Source organism: Cynara cardunculus (assembly GCF_001531365.2).
Source record: "Cynara cardunculus var. scolymus isolate 2C chromosome LG 5, CcrdV1, whole genome shotgun sequence".
In the NCBI taxonomy this organism is placed as follows: Eukaryota; Viridiplantae; Streptophyta; class Magnoliopsida; order Asterales; family Asteraceae; genus Cynara; species Cynara cardunculus.
Window position 1 is genome coordinate 34,221,891 of NC_037532.1, and position 16,656 is coordinate 34,238,546.

The 16,656-nt window shown below is 35.0% G+C and overlaps 2 protein-coding genes across 2 annotated transcripts; both read left to right on the forward strand.

Moving 5' to 3' along the window:
* Nucleotides 1–2,600: 2,600 nt before the first annotated feature.
* On the forward strand, nucleotides 2,601–5,772 carry LOC112512065. The gene has a single exon (XM_025117861.1). It carries the CDS (start codon nucleotides 3,045–3,047, stop codon nucleotides 5,565–5,567), a length of 2,523 nt encoding a protein of 840 aa, XP_024973629.1. The 5' UTR covers nucleotides 2,601–3,044; the 3' UTR covers nucleotides 5,568–5,772.
* Nucleotides 5,773–11,459: 5,687 nt separating this feature from the next.
* Nucleotides 11,460–14,884, forward strand: LOC112513580. The gene has a single exon (XM_025119882.1). It carries the CDS (start codon nucleotides 12,122–12,124, stop codon nucleotides 14,729–14,731), a length of 2,610 nt encoding a protein of 869 aa, XP_024975650.1. The 5' UTR covers nucleotides 11,460–12,121; the 3' UTR covers nucleotides 14,732–14,884.
* Nucleotides 14,885–16,656: the final 1,772 nt, after the last annotated feature.

The window sequence follows — 16,656 nt, forward strand, 5'->3', positions numbered from 1 at the left end:
TATATATATATATATATATATATATATATATATATATATATATATATATATATATATATATAACAAATGGCTTTTAATCAAATTCCTTTCTAACACAATCTCCATCAAATTGAAGGGTTGCTTTCATCTTGAGATGCCAAAACAAGAATGAAATCATCATAAAACAACAAACCAAGTTGGTCAACAAATTTTGTTTTCCAAATTTTCTCCCAAATAAATATTTTAATTTTTCAGAGATTAGAAAAGTCCACTCCGATTACGTGTAATTTTAAGATCCGTTATCCGTATGTCAAATCATATATGTGATAATTTAAAAAACGACACTGTCCTTTTTGTCGTGAAAATAAATTATAACTTTTTACTGGGTTTTAATGTAAATTTGTAACCTTAAAACACAACGGAAAATTGAAAACTTTGGTTAAAATAGAACTTTTCTAAAATAAAACCCTAATCGGATCCAATGAGACATTTAATTAAAATTACATACCATATGATGTTCATAATTGCATCTTTTTACAGATCTAGTGTAGATTTTATACAACACTTAGAATCAAAAATAGGATTCCTCTATCAGTGATCAACACACGAGCACGCTAAGATCTCTCACCCGGTGCTGTCCCAAGAACCCTAGATCTATATGTGTATTACAGAAAAGAAAATGTTTCTTTACTGTATAACTTTTGAAAGGCTAATTATAAAGATTCAATCCATCAGAGTTGATTTAGCCTATCTCCTTATTTAGATGGTCTGAATTATAGATAAACTATAATTCAAATAAGCTTTTAATAATTATCTGTAATAGTTATCTTAAACTTTAATATGATCATACATATTTACATATAACACCCTTTATAAATATCATAATTACATTTTAATACATATTTTCATAATTATCCTTCAAAAATAATTATATCTACAATCAGCTTGATCTAATTCGAGTTTCTACAAATGAAAGCAAACATATTCTTTGTATGTGACTTTATAAATTTTACATACTCCCTAATAGTATTATTGTGTGGACATATGATAACTTATCCCTGTAATAGAAAGATTTAATTGTTAATATGTAAACAACGAAAATTTTAATTACATATTAAAATCAATTGAATCGGTATCTTGATAATTTTTAATGAAAAAAAATGATTCTATTTAATTTATATATCAACATTAACAAAACTGTATCATCAAAAACTACCATATTATATGAAATAATTGTATTATATGAAAGAATTATATCATATGAAATATAATGCTGAGTTCCGATGAGAACGTGAGTTAAGTTGGCAAGTATAAGAAAAGATCTTCACCCTTGCATGCATATTAGAATGAGATGTACCAAGATAAAATGCATCGAGATGCACCAGATCAATCCCTATATAAAAGCGCGATTCATGAATAGGTTTGAGATCAAATGTGATCAAAGTTACACTTTTCACCTTAACTTTTTTTTTTTCTCACCATCCTTCACCATGAAATATATATATATATATATATATATATATATATATATATATATGTATATATTTCAATTGAAAATTTATTTATTTAATTTCAAATATAAGAAAAAGGCATAAATAAATAATTAAAACAAATGTAGATCAAGGGAGTTGACCATGATTAATTTGGTCCAGCACACAAATCGTTGGATTACTTAGCCATCGGACTTGATCACTTTAAGTATTTTATATATTAAATCATTTAAAAATATTTTTGAAACGTAATTAATTAGCAATAAAACATCGAGTTTATGTTTGACTTCATTCATTTTTAAGTCGTATAACTTTTTTTCAAAATAATTTGTTGATTTAAAACGTAAAATGTTGATTGATCCCATGTTTAAATTCAAGTAGGAATAAAAATCCTTTGTGGCCACGGAGGTTCAAATGCGGTGACTCCGGATTATCTGCAAAGCAAGTGGCCGTCCTGAGATTAATTGGCTCGCATAACGGGTTGGATATCCAGGTTAATAAAAAAAAATGTTGACTGGTCAAAAACGACTTTGCAATTTGAGGTCATGTTTGTGAATCATAGCTAGAAATGGACTAAAGACTGTTCGGTTTAAGTTTTATATGAATAAAGTTATCTGTATTTATAAATTTTTATCAACCATGTGTATTTTTTTTTATTAACCTGGATATCCAACTCGTTATACGAGCCGAGTAATCTCAGAACGACCACTGATAGCCCGAAGTCAGCGCATTTGAACCTATGTGAACACAAAAGGATTTTTATTCTTCATTGGATTCGAACCTGTGACCTCCAGTTATTTTTGACTTTTGAAGCCAAGCTCAAACCAACCTGACATAGTTACCATATATATTTTTATTTATGGGTTTTCAAATATTAAAAAGAAAAATTGAATTTAATATTTAAAAAAATCAATTGATTGGATAAAGGCTATGGAACCTTTTTTTACGTCAAAAAAAGCAACAAATAAAAAGTAATTAAAATTGGTTAAATTAAACCTTTTATTTTACCCATTTTAATATTTGAAAAGATTCCTTTCTTTTACGCTGGGCACCACACAGTGCCAGAGTAGAAGCTCAAGAACACAGAGTGTAATCAATTCCATCTCTACCCTCTTTGCTCGCATTAATTGCGATTTGGTTTGCATTTATTAAGATTCAGAGGAATCCCATTAACTACACTCACAGACGGAGCGCTTTGGGTTTGGGGTATCATTTTAGGGTTTTTGGAGTCATTGCTTTCAGTAAATCTTTTTTTCCTCCTCTGTAACTTTCTTGAACGATTTCGAGTTTGATTCTGTTGTTTTTGAATTGTATCTTTCTTTAGTAAGGAAACCCTTTTGTGTGGGAGTCGACTGTTGTCTACTTTGCGTTTGGAAGTTTGAATCAAAGGTTTTGATTCCGAAAATGCTTCAAAATTGAGTGCTTTTGCTTTATTGAATCTAGGGTTCCGACCTGTTTTTATGCTTTTTGGGGGAGAAATTCGATGGGATAAACTCACAATCAAACGAAATCGTTCAAAACCCATTCTTTTTCTCGAACGTTTTTTCTAATTTTGTGGGATTAATTTCCTTTCTAATGCATATTTCACTGTGGAAACCGATCATATCTCATTGTGCTTCTCTAATTTCTGACAAAAAGAGCAGAAGAAAATATGGGTCTGATCACACCAATGAGGAAATCAAACGCAGTCCATCTGTTCGACGAAAGTTGCAAGAGAATAAACTCAGAGAAGCTCTTGAACAAGCCTCTGAGGATGGGTCTCTTGTTAAATCCCAAAATATGGATTTTTCAGAGTCTTTTGATAGAGAAGACAAAGGTTTGGGAAGATCAAGATCTCTTGCTAGATTACAAGCTCAAAAGGAATTTCTAAAAGCAACTTCTCTAGCTGCTGATAGAACATTTGAAGATAAAGACTCCATTCCTGAATTTGATGAAGCTTTATTGAAGTTCCTAACCATGTATCCAAAGTACAAATCTTCTGAGAAAATAGATCAATTGAGGGTGGATGAGTATTCACATTTAGCAGATACTATTTCAAAGGTATGTCTTGATTATTGTGGATTTGGGTTGTTTTCATTTCTTCAAACTGTTCATTTCTGGGAATCTTGTACATTTACTTTATCTGAGATCACTGCTCATTTGAGTAATCATGCTCTCTATGGTGGTGGTGAAAGGGGAACCGTTGAGTATGATATAAAGAGTAGAATTATGGATTACCTAAACATCCCTGAGAATGAATATGGCTTAGTTTTTACTGTCAGTAGAGGTTCTGCTTTCAAACTTCTAGCTGAATCATACCCTTTTCATACCAATAAGAAGCTTTTGACCATGTTTGATCATGAGAGCCAATCTGTGAATTGGATGGCTCAAAGTGCAAAAGATAAAGGTGCAAAGGTTCATAGTGCTTGGTTCAAATGGCCTACATTGAAACCCTGTTCAACCCATCTTAGGAAGCTAATCTTGAACAAGAAAAGGCGGAAGAAAGATTCGTCAACAGGTCTTTTCGTGTTTCCTGTCCAATCTCGAGTTACTGGTGCCAAATACTCGTACCAGTGGATGGCATTGGCTCAGCAGAACAATTGGCATGTTTTGCTAGATGCAGGGGCATTGGGTCCTAAAGACATGGATTCGTTAGGGTTATCACTATTTCGACCAGATTTCATTATAACGTCTTTCTACAGAGTTTTCGGGGATGACCCAACTGGATTCGGATGTCTTCTGATCAAGAAATCCGTAATTGGAAGCCTCCAGAATCAGTCTGGACATGCTGGATCTGGGATAGTGAAGATCAGTCCGGTTTTTCCTTTATATCTGAGTGATTCCGTGGATGGAATGCCGGGATTGGCTGGGATTGAAGATGATGAAGTTGTAAAAGGTGAAGGGATATCTGAAAGTCACGCCGGAGCTCTTTTACCGGCATTTTCTGGTGCATACACTCCTTCTCAGGTGAGGGATGTTTTCGAAACCGAAATGGATCATGGGAACAGCCCAGATAGAGATGGAGCTAGCCCCATTTTTGAAGAAACAGGAAGTTTTTCTGTCGGGGAGGTCATGAAGAGTCCGGTTTTTAGCGAAGATGAATCATCAGAGAACTCGATGTGGATCGATTTGGGTCAGAGTCCATTGGGTTCCCAATCTGAGATCGTAAACTCTCCTTTACCTCCGCCCTCCTGGTTTTCCAGCAAGAAAAGCAATGAGAAAGAGATTGATTCACAGCCCCATATCAGCAAAGTGCTATCTTTTGATGCTGCAGTTCACAATGTCAAAAAAGCAGACAACTTTCAAGAAAGTTTTCAAGAAAAATCTCAAGAAACCGAAAGGAAGTTGGAGATTTCAGAGATACAAGAAGAACCCGAATCCAAGAAACTGAAAGAAAGTGCCGTCATACGAAGAGAAACCGAAGGCGAGTTCAGATTATTGGGAAGAATGGAAGGGAGCAGACGGGTATCTTTCGGATTGGAAGACAACAATAAGCATTGTGAAGATTTCTATATCAGTGATGAAGAATATTGCGAAGGGCAAGAATCAGAAAGAAGAGAACCTGAAATAACCTGCAAGCATCTTGATCACGTAAACATGTCGGGTCTAAACAAGACCACACTCAGGCTCCGTTTCTTGGTCAATTGGCTCGTGACCTCTTTGCTTCAATTGCGGTTAACTGGTTCAGATGGGGAACAAGATTCTGTTCCACTGGTTCACATTTATGGTCCTAAAATCAAGTACGAAAGAGGTGCATCAGTGGCGTTCAACATAAGGGATAGAGTCAGAGGACTAATTAGTCCAGAAATCGTTCAAAAGTTAGCCGAATCAAATGGGATTTCTCTTGGTGTCGGCATTTTATGTCATGCAAGGATTATACAGAGCACGAAACAGAATCATGCAGCGATTGATCTTGCTGACACGACGCTCTGCAAACCTATGAACAATGATGGAGGTGGATTTGTTCGAGCTGAGGTTGTCACTGCTTCACTTGGTTTCTTGACGAACTTCGAAGATGTGTATAAATTGTGGGTTTTTGTGGCGAAATTTCTTGATCCATCGTTTATCAAAGAAAACGGAGATTCGACTGAGATGGAAGGTGAAGAACAAACCGGGTAAGTTTTAATCGATTTGGTAAAGATTTTTGGTATTTTATGCATCAAGATAGAAGATACCCATTTGGAGTTCATATTGATGGTGGATTTGAATCTGTATCCTGTGAAATCTTGCTTTTGATATGAAAAGTTTCTGGTTTATTAGTTGTAGTTTAGCAGCTTTGTGCCATTTCTGGAACATAATCTGATGAGCTTTTTTACAATCTCAATTATTCTTAGAACTGTTTTTTTTAATTAACCTGGAGATCCAACCCGCTATGCGAGCCGACTAATTCCAGGGCGACCACCTGCTTTGCAGATAGCCCGGAGTCGTCGCATTTGAACCTCCGTGTCCACAAGAGGATTTTTATTCCTCCTTGGATTTGAACGACCTCCTTATACTTTTGATCTTTGGAGCAAAGCCCAAACCAATCAGGCACCACCTTGTGGTTTATTCCTTAGAACTGTTGACATTCTCTTGCATAAAAAATGGAATTTTTCCAAAATAATCATTTTTTGATCATATTAATTCTTATAGCCTTTCTTTTTTCAGATAATTTGACCGAAATAGTCGAGATTTTGCATTTTTATGAATATAATATTCATAAAAGTAACAATTTTGCAAGTTGCCGAACTGCTATTTGCTAAATATACACCTACACAATTTGTTAAATTGGTATTTGCTAAAGTTTGTTAAAGTAGTACTTAAAGCATCTCCAACCGTTATGTTAATTTTTTTTAAATAAAGTATCAGTCAAAATATCTAAAAGAATTACATGTAACTCCGACAACTATTTCATTTTAACGGTTCTAACATTAATGATATTATTAAAATATTTAATACATTTAATAAATATTATTTCTTTTACTAAACATTTCTTATTAATATTTTTTATTGATGGAAAATATTATAACAGTAACACCTCTTCTTTTATATATATATATATATACAAGATAGCATAACTGTTTTGAGTAAAATTATTAAATTTTTTTTTTTTCATTTTAACATAACTGTTAAAGATACTCTTACACAATTTCCTAAAATATTACTTGTTATATCTATATTTCATAAATTATTACTTATTTTAACATACCTGTTAAAGATGCTCTTAATAAAAATACAAAATACAGAGAGAGAGGGAGGGAGGGAGAGAGAGAGAGAGAGAGAGAGAGAGGGGGGATCTTTTTGAAGCCAATCTTGTTTGACTTTGAGCAATCATAGCAATATTATACTCTACAACATCAGTGGAAGAACTGGAACCCACACCCCACCAATCTTTGAAATTTTTTATATTAAATAAATAATTTTTTAATATCAAGAATTTGATTTTATTAAAAGTTAGCGTTTTAAAAGACTAGTCATGAAAACTCGTATTTAACGTTGTATTACGTATGTGATATGTTATGACCCGATGCACCGTTTTTGTAATATAATATTTGATTTTGCTTACCTTTGATTTCTTAGTTTTGTTATATTATCTGGTTTAACTTGTTTAATATTATTGACTCATCGAGTAATAGTATAAAAGGTGTGTATATAAAATTATATCTATGATATAAATTTGATGTTGTAAGTTACGTTTTGAAAAATGTCATGACCTTGTCATAGCTAATAGCTACTAAGGGTTGAGATTGATCTAACTATCATATCATACCTCACACTAAGAGTGTTCATCGGTTGAAATCCAATAAAACAATTTCTTATTAATAAATTATACCTATAAATTCTTATACAAGTTTAAAACGAACAAAACGAACACGTTGACTATTAGTCATTGTATATTTACCATATTTATCGTTCTTATTCAAGGAATTTCTAAATCGTTTGTTGTGGGGTTTAACAATTAGATATAAAATAATTATAATATTTATGAATTCATGTTTTACTTTTACATATGTTTGAGGTTTAACAATATTATTTATATTTCAAAATAAAATTTTGTTTTACCATTTATCCATTACCCTTTTCGTTACCCGCTATTTTAATGGGTATGATAGGATATAGATAATAAGTTTTTATGAGATGGATAATTACCCTTTTTGTTGCCCACTATTTTTAATGGATTGGAAAATAGAAGAACCCTTACCCTACCCATTTCGTTACTCGTTGCCAGCCCTAGATCCAACATTGGTTGGGGAGAAGAATGGAGGTTACCTTATAAGGGACTTAATATCTCTTCCATCAGACACGTTTTAAAACCGTGAGTTCAGGTGTGTGGACAAAACGGACAATATCTAGTTACGCGTTTTAAACCCAATTTTATAGTAGTGATTGCTGAAAGCCTTCGTTTTGTAGTGCAACCTCTTCCTTGCTTTCATTAACTATATCTTTCTTTGATGGTCTTGAAATGCAGGCGTTGATACTGTATTTTGTCTTCTCCACATTTACTTACTCATCGCTCGCAGTCATTGGCTACCTTATGTTCGGTTCAAAGGTAGACTCACAGATTACATTAAACCTTCCTACATATAAGATAAGCCCAAAAGTAGCCATATTTGGTGAACCCGATAGCTAAATATGCAGTACTGGTGACACCAATTATCGAAACAAATTGAAGCACAATATTGATCGATCTTTTTTTGGTACGAAAATGCTTAGCTTCATGATTAGAACAATATTGGTAATAAGCACAATAATTGTTGCCGTGACACTTCCTTTCTTCGGGTATTTGATGTCACTTGTGGGAGCGTTGTTAATTGTCATGGTGTCGATCATACTACCATGCTCGTGCTGTTTGAATATTTCAGACACTTACAAGAGAATTAGACTTGAATTGGTTCTTATTGGATTCATTATCTTCATTGGGATCGTAATAGCAGTTGTTGGTACTTACGTGTCATTGCTAGGTATAGCAAGTCATATAAGTAACAAAATGTACCATTCGTGAACTTCACGACTTTATCTGAATACACATAAGTATTTATCGTTATTTTAACTTCAGGCTTACTATAGGTACTTTGTATAGTACGGTTGTAGGAATCCCTCTGTAACCATCGTTGATGGGTCACAATCATTATCAATATTTGTTTTACTCGTTACTACACAAAATTCTCTCATCAAGAATAAGAGACTAAGGGGCGTCGTTTACCTGAAACTTATCTGATAAGTGTTTATCAATAAGAGTCTAACACTTTTAATTAACTTACCATGTAAGATTTTATTCCATTCAAGTGGCATCATATGAAACATTTTTATCTGATAAACATTTATGGAGTAAGAGTCTTCACTCTCACTTACTGGATAAGACTCTCAGACCTTGTTATTGTTTTTACCGAATAAGATTCTCAATCATTGTCAACCTATACTATTTAGAGTGACCAAGAGACACTCCAACATCGATTTGAACAAAATGAAAAATTGAGATGATGGTAGAATTCACCACAACATTTAGAGAACAAGAAAATGTAAAAATCGAAAGAAGATCATAAAACTGATGGAAATGAACACTACAACAAAATTGGGTTTATAGGACACTCTTAATCTCTAAGCGTTCCAATAGACCGTTTTATAGAACTTAATTTATAGGACCAAAATATAAAGTGTCCCAACTAAAGGTGTTGTAATAAGTTTATAGGACGTTTTTGGACGTCTTAAAAAGTTTTTTAGGACATTTTTAATACAAAAGTGTTGTAGTAGCAACTTTATCAAAAGTGTCCTATAAACTCAATTTTTTATAGGACATTTGTTTTTATAGGACAATTTTTCAAATAGTGTCCTATAAAGTTGATAATGAGACGTTTTATATTAAAAGTGTCCTAAAAAACTTATTATGACGTCAAAAAACGTCATATAAACTTATTACAACACCTTTAGCTAAGACACTTTATTTTCTTGGTCCTATAAACTAAGTCCTATAAAGAGGTCTATTAGGACGTTTAGAATTCATGAGTGTCCTATAAACCCGATTTTGTTGTAGTGAAATCCTTCAACCATAAACGAAACAGAAAACTGAACAATACTTATGGATCCTTGGGACGAACCAATCTGATTGTTAAAGCAAATTTATATTTGATACCAACGTTACTATCAAGTTTATAAACTAAACCAAACTTGTTCGATTTAGTCATCTGAACATCATATTAAAACGAAATGTATGTAAACCTTACTTCAATATTATATTCTATTGGTGGAGCCCACATGTCACCAATGTTTGAAACTTTAGATATTAAATAAATTAATTAGGTTAAGTTTATCATAATTAATATTTAACTTGTAGCTAAATAAATTTATTAAGAAGTCCATCTTTAGTAATTATGCTAAAGTATGTAAATTTTAAGATTTAGATTTTCTTTTCTCCAACATCTATGCTAAAAGGTTGTTTGGTAGAATTTCAGATGAAATTAGAATGACAAATTCTTTTGACCAAATTTCAATTCATTTGTTTGGTTCACTTTTTGAAATAGATAGAATCATTCAAATTTTATTGAATTCCACAAATGAATGGATTCATCATTTCTTGGCATAATGGAAGAAATTGAAATCCATTCTAATTTAACCAATGCCAACCATCCCTGCCCTCACCATGACCATGCTACTATTGTCACCATCACGCCCCCACGACTAACCCTTTACCGCTACCGTTATCGTCACAACCGCCACCCAAACCCCTAGGCCACAACTTTTGTCGTCACATCTGTCACCACCACTCCATCACCCACCTACACTAACCCAACCCCGCAACTAACCACCATGCCACTATGGTCGTCATCACAGCTGCCACCTCTAACCCTCCTTACCCCCACCTCACCTACCACCACACCACAATTGTTGTCATCACAACTACTACCCCACCCCTGACCACCATTCCACTGTTGTCATCGTCATAACTACCCTCTACCATGTGGGTGGTAGGGTGTGTGTGGGGGGGGGGGGACAGAGGGTTGGACCTAATGGCGATAATGGGTGCGAGGTAGGGGTTGGTTGGGTGTGAGGACTGTGGGTGGGGCGGTCGGGGGGTAAGACCGAGGGCGGTGGAGATTCCAATTCTTACCAACCAAATGCGTGGTCAAATTCCATTTCAATTCCTTCAAAGTCAAATTTCTTTGATGGATTCCAATTCCACTAAATTCTATTATGCGAACCAAACACACCCTTAGAATTATTTACGAGGCAAATCTTCTTTCCATATTTATCATGATCTCTTTCTAATAATCCTTATTTAAAGGGGTTATGATTAATGAAAATTTATAGTCTTTTGGTTCTTTTATATTGTTTATTATGAGCATAAGAACTCTCTATAATGTTGGTTAGCAAAAAGCTACACTTTTAGCTTAAAACATAGCATTGAAGATGCTTTAAGAGCATCTCCATTGTAAAAGAACACTTTATGTTGCTACATCACTTTCAACTCATCAAATCAAAAACTCATAGGAAAGTCCACAACGGTAGCTCTTATAAAACCTTCTTGTCATTAATTTTCAACATCAATAATTATTACAGATTTATAATAAATATCAAACATTTAGTTTGAAACACATAAAAAAAACTTGTAAATTGTCACTTCACACAAACTTCAAGGTAAGAACTAACATTCTTTTACAAGAATGAAGCAAGAACTCTCCATAACGTTGGTTCCGGTAAAAAAAAAACTATACTTTTTGCTTAGAAGAACCTTAGACTGAAAATGTTTATAAAAGTGTATAAAAATAACAAAATTTTTATGGGTCAATATTAATTTGTCAAACCACCAAATTTTGTGCAAACAACTATTTCTCAGAACATAGTTATTGACCAAGGGATAAGCTTTTTAAATTTAAATTAATTTTCTGTTGATTATGTTGTATTTATAAATGGAAATATGAATATTAAATCAAGTATTAATCAAAGTGCATGTCATCTTGTTGCTCTCCCAAAATAAAAAGAAAAAAGAAACAATGAATTTATTGGGGGAGGCAATAAATAGTGTACAGATAGACTCAAATCACCACAAACAGAAACTGAGGTCATCATCAAATGAACAATTCAAGCTCTTTGCTTTTTATTGAGTCTTCTATGCACAAACTTACAGAAAGAAAGGAAGATTGAAACCCTTTTTCATGCATCTCCAGATTATTATTTGACACCCATTTTCTTCTTTGTTTCTTTCATCTTCTTGATCTGTAATTTGCTCTGTTTTTAGGGTTTTCAAGATTTCTTGAATCTTGATTTCAGCTAGGGTTTGTAGCGTTTTGGGTATGTTCTCTTTGGAATTCATCGTTTCTGTTATGTATTACCCAAATCAGACAGCTGAATTGACCATTCTGTTAGGTGGGTTTTGTCTATTCTTTTTTCTTGTTTTTTCCCTATATTTTGAGATTTCAACTTTGTCCACCTCGTCCTCCATCTTTGACGTCAATATTGTAAAGCTTTGATCTTCTTTCTTCATCATCTGGGAGTTATTTTTTATTGCCCATTTGAGGATTTTGATCTTTAAAAGCAAAAGATTTGAATTTGGGTATGTTTATAAAGTCAATTGCCTTTTGGGTTTTGGAATTAGGATTCTAAACTCCATCAAAAAAGATTTGGGGATTTGGGTTTAATGTGAATAAAAGTCAAACCTTTTGTTCTTGGTGTTAGGTTTGCTTTCTGGGTGCTTTTTGATGCATATTTCACTATGGAAGCCATTATCTCACTGTGCTGCTTTGTTCATGGACAAGAAAAGCAAAGATAGAAATGGGTCATCAGATGAAATCATTAGAAACCCATCAGTTGTTAGGAAATTTCAAGAAAACAAGCTTAGAGAAGCTCTTGAGGAAGCTTCTGAAGATGGGTCTCTGGTTAAATATCAAGATTTCGATTCCGAATCCGTGGAAACCAATCAAACCGTGGCGAAATCGCGGTCTCTAGCACGACTCGAAGCTCAGAAACAGTTCTTGAAAGCAACTGCTCTTGCTGCTGATCGAACATTTGAATCCGAAGACTCGATTCCTGATCTCCAGCAGTCATTCTCCAAGTTCTTGATCATGTATCCCAAATACCAATTAACAGAACAGATTGATCATCTGAGATCAGATGAATACTCTCATCTTTCTGATCATGTTCCAAAGGTATGCCTTGATTATTGTGGATTTGGTTTGTTTTCATTTCTTCAGACAGTTCATTATTGGGAATCATCTACCTTTAATTTGTCCGAAATCACTGCGAATTTGAGTAATCATGCTCTTTACGGTGGTTCCATAGAAGGCACCATGGAACACGATATAAAGATTCGAATCATGGATTATCTAAACGTCCCCGAGAGCGAATACGGGCTCGTTTTCACCGTTAGTCGAGGCTCCGCTTTCAAACTTCTGGCTGAATCGTACCCATTTCAGTCGAACAAGAAACTGTTGACGATGAACGATCACGAGAGCCAATCTGTTAACTGGATGGCTCAGAAAGCGAAATCGAAAGGGGCAAAAGTTCAGAGTGCTTGGTATAAATGGCCATCACTTCAGCTCTGTTCTGCTGATTTAAGAAAGCAAATTTCAAACAAAAAGCGAAAGAAGAAGAAATCAGGTGCCGGTTTGTTTGTTTTTCCGGTCCAATCGCGAGTCACCGGAGCGAAGTATTCATATCAATGGATGTCGTTAGCTCAGCAAAACAATTGGCACGTTTTGCTGGATGCAGGATCTTTAGGTCCAAAAGACATGGATTCTCTTGGATTATCTCTGTTTCGACCGGATTTTATCATCACGTCGTTTTACAGAGTATTTGGGTATGATCCGACTGGATTCGGGTGCCTATTAATCAAGAAATCCGTGATCGGAAGTCTTCAGAACCAGCCGGGACATGCCGGATCCGGGATAGTGAAGATCAGTCCGGTTTTTCCGTTATATCTGAGTGATTCCGGTGATGGAATGCCGGAATTGGCTACGATAGAAGACAATGAGCATGGTGAAAATGGTGAAGGACCATCTGGAAACCACGGTGGTCCACGGTTGCCCGCGTTTTCTGGCGTGTACACTTCCGATCAAGTGAGAGAAGTCTTTGATACAGAAATGGACCATGATACCAGCTCTGATAGAGATGGGGAGAGCACCATTTTTGAAGAAAGTGGGAGCTTTTCAATTCCAGATGTAATGAAGAGTCCAGTTTTCAGTGAAGATGAATCGTCTGACAACTCGTTATGGATCGATTTGGGTTCGAGTCCATTGGGGTCCAATAACCACCGGGGTTCGACCTCACCCTTACCGCCGGTTTGGTTTTCCGGCAAGAACAGAAGAAAGCAACTTTCTTCTCCGAAAACAACCTCAAAGATCACCAACAGTCCCGTAGTTGATAAAGAAACAAACCATGGAATGTTGTCATTTGATGCAGCTGTGATGTCGGTTTCTCACGAACTCGATAGTGTTACAGAAATCCATGAAGAACCCTTCATGGAAACGAACCATCTTCATGGAATTGAAGAAGAAACAAAAACTAAAACCACCCAAAGAAGCTCAAAAGTTCCATTGGAGTCGAAGGAAAGTGCCATTCGAAGAGAAACTGAAGGCGATTTCAGATTATTAGGAAGAAGAGAAGGAAATAGATTTTCCGGTGGTCGAATCTTTAGTACGAATGAGATCGAAGAACACAACGAATATCCTGAAAGAAGGGTTTCATTCATCAACGAAGATCACAGTAAACAGTTAGATTTCTTGGCAACAAATATGGAAGATGATGATTTTCTGAGCGATAATCAAGAATCGAGCAGACGAGAACCGGAAATATCGTGTCGTCATCTTCGCCATGTGAACTTATTAGGTCTCAATAAAACCACTCTTCGATTACGGTTTCTGGTCAATTGGCTCGTGACCTCACTGCTACAGCTTAGAATTCCCAGCTCAAACGGGCGAGAAAACACGCGGCTCGTTCATATTTACGGCCCCAAAATAAAATTCGAAAGGGGTGCTTCAGTGGCATTCAATCTAAGAGACGAAAACAAGGGTTTAGTCGATCCAGAAGTCGTTCAGAATTTAGCAGACGCAAATGGGATCTCTCTTGGTATCGGCATTCTAAGCCACATACGAATCTTGGATGGTTCAAGACCGAATCTTGAAGATAGTACAGTTTACAGGCGAACGGAGAGCGGAGGGCGAAATGGGAAAAACGGGTATATTCGAGTCGTGGTGGTGACAGCTTCTTTGGGTTTCTTGACCAATTTTTCAGATGTGTATAAGCTATGGGCATTTGTTGCAAAGTTCATGAATCCAGGTTTCGTGAAGGGTGGAGTTACAACAGATGAATAATGAAGAGTTGTATGTTTTGGTATGTAATTTGTATGTAGAGTTGTAGGGATGATGAGATGCATGATTTTTTGTTGTTAGATACAGATTGTTATATGCATAGTTGACTGTATAAAACTTCAGGTTCTTCATCATAATGAAACTGCATTTTGACAATTTCTTGGCTTTGGAACTTTTGGGCCAAACGTTTGTCTGTCAACGTCTCTTACGTGGTGGGTAAGCGTTAACTGTATAAGATTCTCGGTTCTTGTTATGTTTCTTACCAGATAAGATTCTTAATTCTTGGCACGTTCAATTGTTAAAGGTATGTGACATCTGGTAAGCATTTGGTAAATGATCCACTAATAGAGATGGCCAAATGGGTCTGGTCAGGGACCGCCGGTTACAGTTTTCGTCAAAAAACAAGGCCTGGCATGGCCTGGACTAGGACTGACCCAAAGTTTCAAAAAGTTAGTTGTTTTATAGTTGCGCAATGTTCATATGACCGTTTTTTTTCATTGTTAATCCTTTTTTGTCCCATTTACCCTCTATATATTGCATATGATACCAACCCACAAACCCAAAAAAACGCTTTTTCTCGCTATAGTTCGTGATTTCGGCTATTATTCGATCCAGTTTGTAACAACTCCTACTTTCCATCTCTTTCTCTTTAAGTGACCTAATTACATATTTTTAAGTGTATTATAATAACATTTTTTTATTCTTTAAAAGTTATATGTAAAAAACAATTTAAAAAAAAAAAAAAAAAACTTAGGACCAGTATGGGCCCCACCCAAGACCGAGTCTCGTAACCGGTTACGAGGGGCCTTTGGGTTTTGGTCAGGACCGGGATCAGTTACACTGGGAATCTGGATTAGGACCAGTTACGGGAATATTATTTGGGATCAAAACCGATTTTTGGTCATCTTTAGTCCTATAATAAGTGTTCACATTTGTATTTATATTTGTCACAAGAAAAGTGTTTTGGTTTTAAAAATGGATAACTAGATTCTAGAACAACCTTAATCAATGTTTAAGAGTTGTGAAGAAAAAAAAAAGTTGATCAAGGATAAAATCGTCATTTGGTTAACTAAAAAGTGCAATTACTATGCAATGTCCAAAACCGTGTCGCATCTCAATTGTGGACACTTGATGTTTACCAAACCCGTCTTACCGGTCCTTGATGATGACCTAGTAAGTTAAGGGATAACTCTTGCTCGGTTAATAATTAATGCTTTAAAACTTATTTCTACAATTCTATTACTATTTTTAACTGAAAATGATCCAAATAGTAAAAAACCCATTGCCATATGCCACAGTAGTTTTTATCTATGACAACAATTAAATTTATCTTAAGATTCTCGGGCATTTGACATGTTCATCTGACAAGGGTAATTGACGGCAATCAAAACAAAGAATATTGAAATGGTAATCTAGTGTAGCAATCAAAACAAAGAATCAACTCAAAAGGAGAATGATTCGCTCACATGAGCATTATTGTTGTCGCTGATTTGAAACAAGCTTAGTCGGCTTACATAGCGGGTTGGACATTCAGGTTAATAAAAAAAAAACAAACTTAGAAGCAAAATGAATTTGTTGATAAGAATAGCATCAGTTCTCAACTCTAACTCTAACCTGAGCCAAATGCAAACACAAAGTAGCATCAGTCAAAATATTGAACCCTATAAAACCAACAAACTAATAAGAATTCATAGAAAGTCGACACTTGTAGTTCTTATAAACGCATTTTGTGGGTCTTAAGAACATCTCCAACAGCTTATCCAAAATGAAGAAAATGGAATTCAATTCTATTGTAAATCCTATAAACCAAACACACCAACAACTCCACATCCTTTCAAATCCCTCCGGGTCTCCAATTCCAAATCTTTGCACGAAATCCAATTTCTTCAAAACCATTCAATCAAACCAAACGGCCCCTAAAAGTAGAG

Excerpts from the sequence above, each read along its gene's own strand:
- LOC112512065 (XM_025117861.1), top strand. The coding sequence starts at position 3,045 with ATGCATATTTCACTGTGGAAACCGATCATATCTCATTGTGCTTCTCTA.
- LOC112513580 (XM_025119882.1), top strand. The coding sequence starts at position 12,122 with ATGCATATTTCACTATGGAAGCCATTATCTCACTGTGCTGCTTTGTTC.